Here is a 13,791-nt window from a genome sequence, read left to right as displayed (position 1 = left end):
AGTTGAGAAACCAGATTCATTTAACAGCTGTGTTATTCATTTAATGACTGCAGTGATTCCCTTAACAAAGGCAACAAGAAAAGTCCTAAAACGGGGTTAAACTCAATTAACAAACATCTCACACAGCAACATAAATGTTCGGCCCAGTTGTTGTAAGTCGAGGACTTCCAGTACTAATCAGGATCAGCCATATTTCATTTCTGAGCCCAAATTGGCTTGGCCAGATGCTGCCACTTCTTTAAATGTCATGACGTGAGACGTGAATGCCTGATTCTTGTTTCCTTCTCAAGAGTTCTTATGGAGATCGGAAGAAGTCTCGGAATCTGGAAGCTTACGTGGAATGGTTCAATAGACTGAGTTATTTGGTTGCCACCGAAATATGTATGGTAAGCCAAACTCTTCATTGCCCTTCCTTCCTTCCTTCCACTCTGATCAAACCACAGAGACCAGCTGGGAGCTGTATTCTATGCACAAGATTGTATGGTACAAAAGTAAAACTCTACAACAAACCCCCTTGAGGGTGTAGTTTCTGTTGGAATGGCCTTCACACTAGTAATTATTCCTTGCTATACAAATGCCTCCGGTTGATTTACTTGAATGTTCTGGGGATGTCCTTGCTTACTCTACACGTTGGTGGGTGTATTTTTGGAAAGCTGACAGTCCGGGTTTGAGACCCAAGTGCCGTGTGACAGGGTGAGCTCCCGTTCTTGCTCCTGCCTGTCCAGGAGTTTGAAAGCATGCAAATGCAAGCAGATTAATAGGTACCACTTTGATGTTGATGTTGATGTTGATTTTATTTATATGCCGCCCTTTTCCCCCGAAGGGGACTCAGGGCGGCTCACAACTCAAAACCAGGGAAAGGGGGGTTACAGACAAAGTTAAAAACACGACACAAAACAATACATGGTTTAAAACACACAGCAGTCATACCATTCGAGACGGGGGCGACGGTTCTTTAGCCCCAGGCCTGTTGGAACAGCCAGGTTTTAAGAGGTTTTAACCACTGCGCCAAGAGCCAAGGTGGCGCAGTGGTTAAATGCAGCACTGCAGGCTACTGCTAGATCAGCAGTTCAGCGGTTCAAATCTCACCGGCTCAGGGTTGACTCAGCCTTCCATCCTTCCGAGGTGGGTAAAATGAGGACCCAGATTGTTGGGGGCAATATGCTGACTCTCTGTAAACCGCTTAGAGAGGGCTGAAAGCCCTATGAAGCGGTATATAAGTCTACTGCTATTGCTATTGCTATTAAGGGCTTTGCGGAAGGCCTGGAGGGTGGTGAGGGTTCGAATCTCCACTGGGAGTTCGTTCCACTTTGGTGGGACGGTAACAGTGTTCTGTGCGCCTATTGGCATATTGGTATTGCTACAGAGAGTCTCCCCCTTCGGGGTCTTTTTGGGTGGATCAGAGGGGGGCATAAATTCCAACTTGGGGTCTGCTTCAGCCTCCTGGTGGGGGGCTTTGGGCGAAGGCTGGAGGGAAGCGCTGCTGGTGGCGAGGAGCTGGAAGGACTTTTTCCAGTGGGACTGCATCATAGTCTGGAACTGGCTGACCATCTCAGCCCAATGAGCCTCCAAGTGCCGGGACCTGGCCTTGCGCTCCTGCAGGTCTTCCCTCTGCTTGGAAAGCCTCTGCTCCTAGTCCACAGTGAGGTGCTTCTGCTGAGCCTCCTTCTCGGTCAGATCCAATTCGAATTGATCTCTTTTGCCAACTCTTTCTCATGGGGGCTGCTTAGCTCCAGCAACTGCTTCCTGTTGGGGCCTTAAGTAGCCCAGATGGGCAGGCAAGGAGTGGCAATTAGAGGCTGGCCAGGTGCCCCTCAATGTGAGTGACAGTGAGTTGGCCACGCCCACCCAGCCAGTCCTTAGGCAGATCATATTAGTGGTCCACAGGATTTAAAATTATGAATTTAGTGGTCTCTGAGGTCTGAAAGGTTGGTGATCCCTCCAAAAAGCTCAGAGATGACGTTCTCAGCCAAATCACGTCGTATTTTGCTCTCTCACAGCCTATAAAGAAAAAACACAGAGCAAGAATGATAGAATACTTCATTGACGTCGCCCGAGAGTGTTTCAACATCGGCAACTTCAACTCTTTAATGGCTATTATTTGTGAGTATAAACAAGAATGCTTTCCATCCGTTTCCTTTTTGTTTTGCTCTGAAAAAAAAGTGCTTAGATGTTTCTCCTTCATACAATTGTGCCCCAAAGCTTCTGGATCATGTTGGATCACCTGGCAGCCTCCACATTTGTTAGGGTTACTAGCAGTGGTGGAATCCTGCTGGTTTAACAACCAGTTTGATCAGAGGTGGTATTCAGCAGGTTCTGACCGGTTCTGGAGAACTGGTAGCAGAAATTTTGAGTAGTTCAGAGAACCCGTAAATATTACCTCTGGCTGGCCCCGCCCCATCTATTCTATGCTTCCCAGCTGATTGGGAGGGAATGGGGATTTTGCAGTATCCTTCCCCCATCAAGCCACGCCACGCCCACCAAGCCATGCCCACAGAACCAGTAGTAAAAAAATTGGGATCCCATCACTGAGTTCGGTGATCACACATTTCGCTCTCAGCTGATTGTCGGAGCAACCGGTTTGCCCGAACTAGCCCCAACCGGCTGAATCCAACCCCTGTTTCCTAGGATTTCTAGGAATTTTAAGTCTTAAGTGGGTGTTTCTCAACCTTGACAATTTGAAGATGTGTCGACTTCAACTCTCTACGCTGGCTGGGGAATTCTGGGAGTTGAAGTCCACACATCTTCAGCCTGCAAAGGTTGAGGGAAAAACTGCCTTAAAATAATAGAGTAATAGAGTAGAGAAAGCAACTCTTGATGTGCCTCTTTGTCTCTTCTTTCTCATCTTCCCCATAGTGACTTTTCAGGCCCAAAATATGTCCTTGCCCAGCCTAGTTTTACCTCAAAGATGGAAAACCGAGCCAAGCTCCCTCACATAAGCTGATAATGCATGGCCTGCGTTAAAAATGGCTGCCATGTTTTAAGGCTTTGGCTTCAAGATGAGTTTACTTCAGTCTCGTATAAATTGGAGGTTACTTAACACTTGTGAAACATTTTTCAGAGCTTACTTTATACGTGTCCTCCGGCAGGAAAGTAAGGGAAATCCACCCCAAATTTCTCTTGGAACGGATTTCAATTAAAGAAGTTGGCAGCTAGAAATCTATGCCCAAAATTCTTATGAATCATGAGTCTAGAAAGGAACATAACTTTCTAAAATGCTATCCATAAAATGTTAACCACGATTGCATTTTTTAAAATGGTACATTTTGGAATAATTTATTGTAATTGGATGAAAAAAGAAAACTGGAAAAAGAAGATACGTATCTTAGTGGTTGTTTAATTTTTTCCTCATTTTGGGGGGAAAAATGGCCTCAAAATACAGCTGTCTATGTTTAACTCTGATCTCTGATCTTCTCTTTCCTTCTACACTTTGAAATAAAAGCTGGAATGAATATGACTCCTGTCTCCAGATTAAAGAAAACTTGGTCAAAAGTCAAGACGGCTAAGTTTGACATTCTGGAGGTAAGTCTGACGTTTTAATCGGAATCTTTGTTAGCCAGTTGTTGTGGCCCAGCAGGAGCTGTTGGAGCTGCCGATGGACTCCGATAGCGACGGGCCCTATGAGTCGGCTCTGGAAGATGTGGAGGACCCTGGACAGGGTTCAGACTCCGAGCAGGAACCAGAGAGGCTGGTTGGCCCCCAGGAGGCGCCTGAGACATGGAGCAGTGGTGAAAGGGAGTTTGTCCCTGACGTCAGGCACTGGAGCAGTGGGGAAGAGCAAAGGGAGTTTGTCCCTGACGCCAGGCAGAGAAGGGTGGAGAAGTGAAGGCAGCAATTACAGAGACAGACTCATAGGAGATAATCAGGCCCAGGTGGTTGTGATTTGGCTTCTCCCAAGAGAGTATATAAGAAGAGACTTTGGGAGGAGACCTTTTGCAGGACACAACTGTTTATACTAAGCTGGAGAAGCTCTTGTGTGTATCTCTTATCTGTGGGAGTCTGGGTTGCTAGAGCCGAGGTGGCTCAGTGGTTAGAGTGCAGCACTGCAGGCTACTTCAGCTGACTGCAGTTCTGCAGTTCAGTGGTTCAAATCTCACCGGCTCAAGGTTGACTCAGCCTTCCATCCTTCCGAGGTGGGTGAAATGAGGACCCAGACTGTGGGGGCGATATGCTGACTCTGTAAACCGCTTAGAGAGGGCTGAAAGCCCTATGAAGTGGTATATAAGTCTAACTGCTATTGCTATTGCTATTGCTGCCAATGTCTTGTCTGTGAGTAATTACTGTGAATAAAGCGTGGCTAACAGTAAGCTTGTGTCGGCGTTACTCACCGGACGGAGTGGGGTCAGAACAGTCAGTTATCTGTGGAGATTCTCATTCATGCAGGTTATGGATGTGCCAAACGTGCTTTTAAAAAAGCCACTGGACTTTGTTTTTCCTTGAAGATGTTTCACTTCTCAGGCAAGAAGCTTCTTCAGTTATCCAGTTGTACAGAGGTGATGAGTTGTTGGACATTGCTAGAACTTCTTTATGATTCAGCAGTGAATCTATTGTCTCTGATGTTGGTTCTGTTAAAGGGGAAAACCAAAGAAATGTCCTGAGTGCATTTTCTTATCTGATGTACTGTTAAGTGTATGTACTGTTATGTGAGATGCTCTGGCTAGATACATTGAGACTGCAGAACCCAGAATTCCCAGCCTGCCTGATCTTAGGTTGGGAATCCTTAGATTGTCTAGTAGTTTAAAGAAAAGAAGGACTAAGGTGATAGCAGTCTTCCAATATCTCAGGGGTTGCCACAGAGAAGAGGGAGTCAAGCTATTCTCCAAAGCACCTGAGGGCAAGACAAGAAGCAATGGGTGGAAACTAATCATGGAGAGAAGCAACTTAGAACTGAGGAGAAATTCCCTGACAGTGAGAACAATTAATCAGTGGAACAACTTGCCTCCAGAAGTTGTGAATGCTCCAACACTTTTAAGAAGATGTTGGATAACCATTTGTCTGAAACGGTATAGAGTTTCCTGCCTAAGCAGGGGGTTGGACTAGAAGACCTCCAAGGTCCCTTCCCACTCTGCTATTCTATTCTAGTCCCAATACTTCAGGAAGATAACCATAGTGGATTTTGATTTTCGAAAATGCATCCTTGTATTTACTGATTCATCCGTTGCTACTTTCAAATCATTTTGATCATCGCCGCTTTCAGATAGAAATGAAAAGTTACAATTATTTGTTTCATCTGATTCTTTTTTTCCTCCCAAGGATCTGGTTAGCTTTTTTGATCCGTAATCTGCTTTGACTCTTAACTTCAAAACTGTTCGGTGTGTGCTTTGTATTGGAAATGGTCTCCCCAGATTAGAACCTGGACTTCTAAAACAATACCTGGATGGAATTTTAGGGCTTCTGACCCAAAATTCTAATCCTCTACGTTTCCACTTCTCCTTTTCCTAGCATCAAATGGACCCTTCCAGCAATTTCTACAATTACCGCACGGCGCTCCGTGGGGCCACCCAGAGATCTTTGACAGCTCACAGCAGCAGAGAGAAGGTATGGCCTAAGAAAGAGATAAGTGCAGGCAGGCTTTGACTTAGAACTATTCGTTCTAAGAGCCAAGGTGGCGCAGTGCAGTACTGCAGGCCACTTCAGCTGACTGCTAGTTCAACAGTTCAGCGGTTCAAATCTCACTGGCTCAGGGTTGACTCAGCCTTCCATCCTTCCGAGGTGGGTGAAATGAGGACCCGGATTGTTGTTGGGGGCAATATGCTGACTCTGTAAACCGCTTAGAGAGGGCTGAAAGCCCTATGAAGCGGTATATAAGCCTAACTGCTATTGCTATTGCTATTGTTTTGAAGTTGCAACGGCACTGAAAAATAGCAATAGTACTTAGACTTATATACTGCTTTACAGCCTTCTCTAAGCGGTTTACAGAGTCAGCCTCTTGCCCCCCCAACAATTTGGGTCCTCATTTTACCCACCTCGGAAGGAGGGAAGGCTGAGTCACCCTTGAGCCTGGTGAGGATCGAACTGCAGGATTGCAGGCAGCCGGCAGTCAGCAGAAGTAGCCTGCAACAATACTACACTCTAACCACTGTGCCACCATGATCGATGACCAGTTTTCGCATTTAAGGACCAATGCTTGTATTCCCATGGTCATGTGATCAGCCTTTGGCAACTGGCATGCATTTATAACGGTCGCAGTGTGCCAGGATACGATCACAATTTGTTACCATCCCATTCTGATGAGCAAAGTCAATTCGGGGGGGGGGATCCAGATTCGCTTAACGACCGCATAATTCACTTAACCACTGCAATGATTCGCTTAATAGATGTGACAATAAAGGTTGGAAAAAACGGGGCCTGACTGCCTTGCTTATGAGTGGAAATTTTGGACTCATTTTTTTTGTCGTAAGTCGTGGACTACCTGTATTTATTTAATCTACTGTATTTTTCTGAGTATAAGACGCACCGGAGTATAAGACGCATCAAGATTTTGAAGAGGCAAATAAAAAAAAGTATTTGCATTCCGCAGACCTCCCAAATTCTGGGAGTTGAAGTCCAACAAGTCATAAAACAAGACATAAAATGGCCGGCTCAGGAATTCTGGGAGTTGAAGTCCTACAAGTCATAAAACAAATCACAAAATGGCCAGCTCAGGAATTCTGGGAGTTGAGTCCACACATCATAAAAGGGCCATGGTCCGTCCGTCCATCTCCCCCCCCCCCCCCGGGCTTACTAGGGATGCTGGAACTCTTAAGTTCTGCAGAAGAATTGTTGGACCAGAGATGATAGTCGAGCAAAGGATCTTCTGCTTAGCTTCAGTGGTGGCCTCTCTTCTTGTATAGCTCTATGGAGCTACCTCTGCCCCAAACATGATGCAGTTTGTTCATTATTTGTCCCGAACGAGACATAATTTTCCCCCCCACTTGTTCCAGTGACAAGTCTGTTGCTAATCTGGATTTTTTTCCTCCCTTTCTTCCTTTAGATTGTGATCCCATTTTTCAGCCTGCTTATCAAGGACATTTACTTCCTCAATGAGGGCTGTGCCAACCGCTTGCCCAATGGCCATGTCAATTTTGAAGTAAGTAGTGCGTGCTCGGGGTTCAAATGCTGACCTCCCCGAATTAAACACAGTAGCTGAAAGCCTCGTCTAGATTTTGGGATGCAGATGGAGGAACTTACATCAAGGCTCTGACAAGTTTCCCTTCCCTTCCAACCATTGTTGGTTTTTTGAAGAGCCCCGTGTTCTCTGAGAGGGATGAAGTGGTTCAGTGGTTAAGACGCTGAGCTTGTCGATCAGAAAGGTCGGCAGTTCGGCAGTTCTCGTGACCTCAAGACTGGACTACTGCAATGCGCTCTACATGGGGCAGCCCTTGAAGAGCATCCGGAGACTTCAGCTCGTCCAGAATGCAGCCGCGCGAGCAATTGTGGGTGCACCTTGGTACACCCACGTTACACCTATCCTCCGCGAGCTGCACTGGTTACCGATTGGTCTCCGGATACGCTTCAAGGTGCTAGTCGTCACTTATAAAGCCCTTCATGGTATTGGACCTGGGTACTTGAGAGACCGCCTTCTGCCAATTACCTCCCAAAGACCCATTAGATCACACAGGGCAGGCCTCCTCCGGGTTCCGTCTACCGGCCAATGTCATCTGGCCACGACCCGGGAGAGGGCCTTCTCTGTGGCGGCTCCGGCTCTTTGGAACGAGCTCCCCGCAGAGATTCTGACCCTCACCTCTCTCCAGGCCTTCCGAAAAGCCGTTAAAACCTGGCTATGTCGACAGGCCTGGGGTCAATGAGTTCCCTTCCCCTCTCGAACCGTGTGGCTGTTGGTTGTTTTTATATGCCCTGTACTTTTTGTGTAGTTTTTGTGTTTCCCTTCCCCTCCTTGGGTTTGTGCGCCACCCTGAGTCCCGCTGGGAATAGGGCAGCATATAAATAAAATGAAACTCAAACTCGAAACTCAAACTCAAGTTCGAATCCCTAGCACTGCGTAACTGAGTGAGCTCCCGTTATTTATCCCAGCTTCTGCCAACCTCGCAGTTCGAAAGCACGTAAAAATGCATGTAGACAAATAGGGACCACCTTTGGTGGGAAAGTAACAAGAGTCCCGTGCGCCCTTGGCATTGAGTCATGCCGGCCACATGACCACGGAGACGTCTTCGGACAGCGCTGGCTCTTCGGCTTTGAAACGGAGATGAGCACCGCCCTCTAGAGTCAGGAACGACTAGCACCTATGTGCGAGGGGAACCTTTACCTTTACCTTTATAGGCACGAAGGAGTAGGACTTGAGCAAAATTACAAAAAGGCAAGAGTTATAAGGGCTCCTTGGTGCTCTCTGAGCTTGGTGGTTTTCTTGCAGACATTTCTTTACCCAAACTAGGTAACGTCATCAGTACCTGAAGGGGAGTGGGGTTTGCTCTGCGTTTATAATCTAGTGAATTGCCCTGGTGGGAATTGCCCTGGAGATTCTCTGCATGGGTTGTTTATTGTTAGCTATGTACCACAAACAAAGAACCTCTAAGACTACCCCACACAACACTGACAGAACAATCCACTAGAACAGTGTTTCTCAACCTTGGCAACTTGAAGATGTCCGGACTTCAACTCCCAGAATTCCCCAGCCAGCGAATGCTGGCTGGGGAATTCTGGGAGTTGAAGTCCAGACATCTTCAAGTTGCCAAGGTTGAGAAACACTGCACTAGAATGTAAATTGAGAGCAAACCCATCTCCCTTCTAGCATTGATGATGTTACTGAGGTGGGTAATGAAACGTCTGCAAGAAAACAACCGAGCTCAGAGAGCACCAAGGACCCTGTCCTGTCAACCCCGAGTTGCAAATACAGTCCTTTATTGCAACAGTTTAAGGATCTGCCCTTCTGAAACTGATCCACCGCATTGCCTTGTTTCAATGGATTCCTTTTACCTGCTTAGCTCATGTGCTTTTCCTGTTTTGTTCATTCCTTGCAGAAGTTTTGGGAATTGGCGAAACAAGTGAGTGAGTTTATGACCTGGAAGCAAGTGGAATGTCCTTTTGAGAGGGACCGGAAAATCCTTCAGTACCTGCTCACCATTCCAGTTTTCAGTGAGGACGGTAAGAGAAGAACGCCTGTAATGGTTCAGCATGTTGCCCCAAATGGTGCTTTTTGTCAAGAGGCAACTGGACTTTCTGGGTTTTTCTTTGAAGACGCTTCACTTCTCATCTAAGAAGCTTCTTCAGCTCTGACTGGGTGGTGGGGAGATGGAAGGATTTATACTCCTTGCAGATGGCTGGTCATTTGCATTCCAAGAGGCCACCTATGTCAACCCTCTCCCAACAGAGGGTGAGGGGGAATAAGACATCATCTATCTTCAGTCCTTTCGGCAGTTCCAACAAGGCTCCACATCCACTTTCACCACTCAGGTGACCCTGAGACACAGATAAACCTCTGGGTGGCATTAACAATTCACTGAAAGGATGCAACGTTTAGTCAATGCTCTGGTTTTCCCAATTGCAATGGATGGCTGTGAAGATTGGACCATAAGAAAGGCTGAGCGCCAAAGAATTGAGGCCTTTGAACTATAGTGCTGAAGAAGACTCCAGCTAGTCCCTTGGACAAACCGGTCAGTCCTAGTGTCAGCGTTCCAAGTATCATGTAGAATTAAATCAGAATCAAAGGCAAAACGATCCTTAAAATTCCAATTTAATAAAGCAGACATCTTAGCACATTGCTGTGGAATCCCAATTCTGGAAATGACATCAGAATTCCACCCAGTTGAAAGTTCATGATCTTGTCCCTACACCCACAAATCCATCACATGGTCCAATCTTCTTCTTCCACGCTGGCATCCACGCCCAGCTTCTTCCGGTCAGGTGAACTGGTGCGGAGACAAAGGATGACCTTGGCTTCTAGTAAAGAATGAAAACAATACATTCCACAATCTCACTCCTGTCTATTCCCCACCTCCCATCAACTATACTAAAGAAACAGCATAATGAAATAAGATAATAATCCCCCTTCGCCATCTTCCAGATCTTGGCATTGCTTCCGAAATCATTTTGGTGCATCTCCCAGGCTTTGGGAACCGTTTTTCAGAGAATGGAAGGGAGAAGGAGGAAGCAGCTCACCTATCTTCCCCCTCCTTCCGTAATGGCACAATAAGGATGCTATGTTCATAAAAGAACCTCGAATCTCATTTACGAACTGTTATTTGTGCTCCAGTTCAGGCAAGCTTTTAACCCCGTTAGGAATGAGAAAATTGTTTCCCCCCCGAAGGCCTGAGGGGCTATGCATTTGAAAAGACATGGCGTTGCTCTCCCACGGGGAACATAATTCAAGACATTAGAATGATGCCTGTAATGCTCATATTTTTTTTCTTTCTTCTGGTTGTAGCACTTTATTTGGCCTCGTATGAAAGTGAAGGTCCAGAGAATCACATTGAAAAAGACAGGTGGAAGATGCTCAGGTGAGTACGTGAAGGTTCCCAGCTTCCAAAAACAGGATGAATGTTTCTTCTTGCATTTGGACTCTTCGCTATCAATGTCCGTCCGTCCGTCCGTCCGTCCCCGGTTGGGAGAATAATAGTGATAGCACTTAGACTTATATGCCTCTTCATAGTGCTTTCTAAGGCCATGATGATGAACCTATGGCATGCATGCCACAGGTGGCACATGGAGCCCTCTCTGTGGGCACCCGAGCCGTTGCCCTAACTGAGGGGCCCAGCAACCCACGGCTCTGGAACCACATGCGGCTCTGTCATCCCTCTGCTGTGGCTCCCTGTCACCAGTCGGCTCCACAATTGATAGGGCTTTCGGTTAGGACAGGGAGAGGAAAAAGGACGCCATGCTAGGAGAAGACTCTATGGTAGGGGGAACCGGACTTCCGGTCGTCTCCAGAATTGAACACGGACCTTTGTGGCTCTTTGAGTATTTAAGGTGGCTGACCCCTAGCCCCAGTGGGACTGCATCATGGTCTGGAACTGGCTGACCATCTCAGCCCACTGAGCCTCCAGGCGCCGGTACCTGGCCTTGCCCTCCCACAGCTCTTCCCTCTGCTTGGAAAGCCTATGCTCCTAGTCTTCAGTGAGGCTCTTCTACTGAGCCTCCTTCTTGGTCAGATCCAACTTGAACTGAGCCAGCTGTTTTGCCAACTCTTTCTCATGGAGGCTGCTTAGCGCCAACAGCTGCTTCCTGACCCTAACCCTAACCCAGTCAAATGACCCCCCCCTTGCCATGCACACCCAGCCAATCATTAGGCAGATCATATTAGTGGTCCGTGGGATTTAAAATTATGAATTTAGTGGTCCTTGAGGTCTGAAAGGTTGGTGATTTCTGTCTTAAAGCATGCAGACTGGCCCTGAGGTCCATTCAGATGGATGCAGAACTTACTGCTCAAAGCAATTGACCAACTCATATGTGTGTCTTCTTGATGTCCTAATGGAAGGCCGTTCTTCTCTGTTTCTTCTCTTATAGGTCCACGCTCCTGGGAAGAGGTTAATGTATGACTGAGTGCTTCCCGCAGTTGCTGCTATGATCTTGACATGGGTTCTTAGGATGAAGGCCATGGCTTAGGTCTCTTATTTATTTACCCATCCCTCCTCCCCTTGACGACCAAGAGGCACGTTTTTAAGTTAATGAGAGCTAAATAAGTTGGTGAAGAGCAAGCCGGGATATGATGTTGAGAAGACAGCCACGTTGGCATGAGTCAGGAAAAGGCAGCTTTCTCCTACCCACTGATGGCCAAACGAAAGGGCCAGCTGGGTGGCATGAGGTCGATCAAGGAGAACCCAGTGAAGGAAGCCTTTCGAAGATCCGAATCTACTGTGAATCATTTTGAAGCACCTGGATGGGATTCCCCCACCCCCCTTCCTTCCTCATCCCACCCCACTCATCAGATTTCTGGTACTTCCCACCTGGATTCCAAGTAGAACTTCCCTTCGATCTATCCAAAGGCCCAACTGGACTTCTTTCAGGTGCCGGAGGAAGATTTTTTTTCCGCTGGTTTTTCTTGTCAAAAAGAAATCTAGGAACTTTTTATTTTATTTTTTTTGCATTTTGCATCCCTTGAGGGGATAACGGCTCACGACACAGTGTTGTTGCAAGGTTCCTAAGATGTTCAACTATTTATTATAATGAAAAGAGGCACAAGTGCTCTGGATTTTTGCTTGTTTGTTTGTTAAGTTTGTGAGTGAGCTGCTGGTTGGCCAACTCGGACTAGATATTTTTTGGAAGTTTTAAGTTCCGCAATAGCGCTTAGGAGAAGCAGAGGATTAGAAAGCTAGGTAGCCAATGTAGCTAGACTATGTAGAAATGTCACCCTTCCGATCCCTCCTTCTTCTTCGGTGTGTGATCGTTGCTGTTTTTTCAATCTGCGCTACAAAGCCAACTGAATTAGGCACGAAGCAGCCAGTTCCATTTCGTGACTTTCTCCGTAAAATCCGAGTTCAATTTTGAAAGGGAAACCCGTTGGAATAAAAAGCGGGACTCCGTCCTTTGAAGCCCGTTCATCGCCGGGACCTCTAAATTGGCTTACTGAATGTTTCTTTCCAAAACTAACTTTATCGAAGAGCCAGAAGAATAAGAATGAGAAGAAGGTTTGGAACTGGCTTACCTTTTGTAATGTGGACTTTCCCAAAACGTCTGTACTTTTCTGCGTCTTTTTCTTCACTCTCTATATTGTTGAATTAATTGGTTTCGTTTTCTCCTGGGTGGGAAGGGAAACACCTGCTGGGATTGTAGGTAGATATAAATTATGATTTTGCAGGGCTTTTTTTTTTTTTTTAATGTACGGAAATAATACCCGATCTAGGAATGCTAATTTAAACTCTGAAATCCTACAGACCCGTTGAAAGTTTCTCCTAGCTGAGTCTCCAGCTATAAGCTCCATGGGGTTTTTTTTGTGGGGGGGTGGGGAATGTTGCTTCAAGAACCTCTGAAAAATTGCTTTGACTACGAAACAAGTCCTGTTATGTTAGTAGTAGCTCTGAATGCTTAGTCTCTCCCTATTGCCCTCCCCGAGAAATTCTGAAAAAATGAAAAGAATCCCCTGTCCGTTAACACGTGATATATCCAGAAAAGGGATTTGTATGAGATATGCTATTCCTCAAAATTAATAATAAATAAAAATACATCGTTGGATTGTTCTTCCTTTCTTGCAATTTGTGGTTTTGTCGGTGAATTTGCGCATAAGGTCCAGTGTTGTGGCCCAGTAGGAGCCATTGGAGCTGCCACCAGACTCCGACAGCGAGGGGCCCTCTTGAGTCGGCTTTGGAGGATGTTGAGGACCCTGGACAGGGTTCCGACTCTGAGCAGGGCACAGAGAGGCTGGTTGGCCACCAGGAGGCGCCTGAGCCTTGGAGCAGTGGGGAGGAGACAAGGGAGAGTGATCCGGATGCCAACAGTGAGTTGTTCCTGGATGCCCGGCACTGAAGAGCTAATAGGCATCAAGAACAGTTGTGCAAGTACAGGAGGTAATTGCACTCAGCTGGTGGTCATTAGGCTCCTCTCCCGACTATAAAAAGGACTGCTTGTGCACACGCCCCTTTTGCAGAAGTCAACGCAGGAACTAATGTTGGAGAACATTATTGTGAGCTTGGCAGGCTGGATTGCTGCCCCAGCTTATCTCTGCCAGTTTACTGCCAAGGACCTGTCTGTGAATAAATTCCGTAAAGTATCTTTGGCTTGGAGTGTTTTTGTGTGGGACGAGGAGGGTCAGAACAGTCCAGTAACACACACAGCTAGTCCCCGTCTTACAGCAATTCATTTAGTGACTGTTTGAAGTTACAACAGCACTGAAAAGAAGTGACTTACGACTGTTTTTCACAT

The 13,791-nt window shown here is 46.5% G+C and overlaps 1 protein-coding gene across 1 annotated transcript in view; it reads left to right on the top strand.

The window, feature by feature from the left end:
- The window catches only part of LOC116512892 (ras-GEF domain-containing family member 1B), a 58,460-nt gene extending 45,302 nt beyond the window's left edge, over positions 1 to 13,158 (top strand). Inside the window, exons 7-14 of the mRNA XM_032223565.1 lie at positions 291 to 386; positions 2,001 to 2,103; positions 3,443 to 3,522; positions 5,443 to 5,538; positions 6,974 to 7,069; positions 8,958 to 9,081; positions 10,361 to 10,433; positions 11,440 to 13,158. Coding sequence (XP_032079456.1) covers positions 291 to 386; positions 2,001 to 2,103; positions 3,443 to 3,522; positions 5,443 to 5,538; positions 6,974 to 7,069; positions 8,958 to 9,081; positions 10,361 to 10,433; positions 11,440 to 11,464 — 693 coding nt within the window. The 3' untranslated portion in view covers positions 11,465 to 13,158. The remainder of the gene's footprint in view (positions 1 to 290; positions 387 to 2,000; positions 2,104 to 3,442; positions 3,523 to 5,442; positions 5,539 to 6,973; positions 7,070 to 8,957; positions 9,082 to 10,360; positions 10,434 to 11,439) is intronic.
- The last annotated feature ends 633 nt before the right edge of the window (positions 13,159 to 13,791 follow it).

This window comes from Thamnophis elegans, chromosome 9 (assembly GCF_009769535.1).
Source record: "Thamnophis elegans isolate rThaEle1 chromosome 9, rThaEle1.pri, whole genome shotgun sequence".
Taxonomy (NCBI): domain Eukaryota; kingdom Metazoa; phylum Chordata; class Lepidosauria; order Squamata; family Colubridae; genus Thamnophis; species Thamnophis elegans.
Note: the sequence above shows the minus strand (reverse complement) of the source record. Positions and strands in the feature narration are given on the sequence as shown.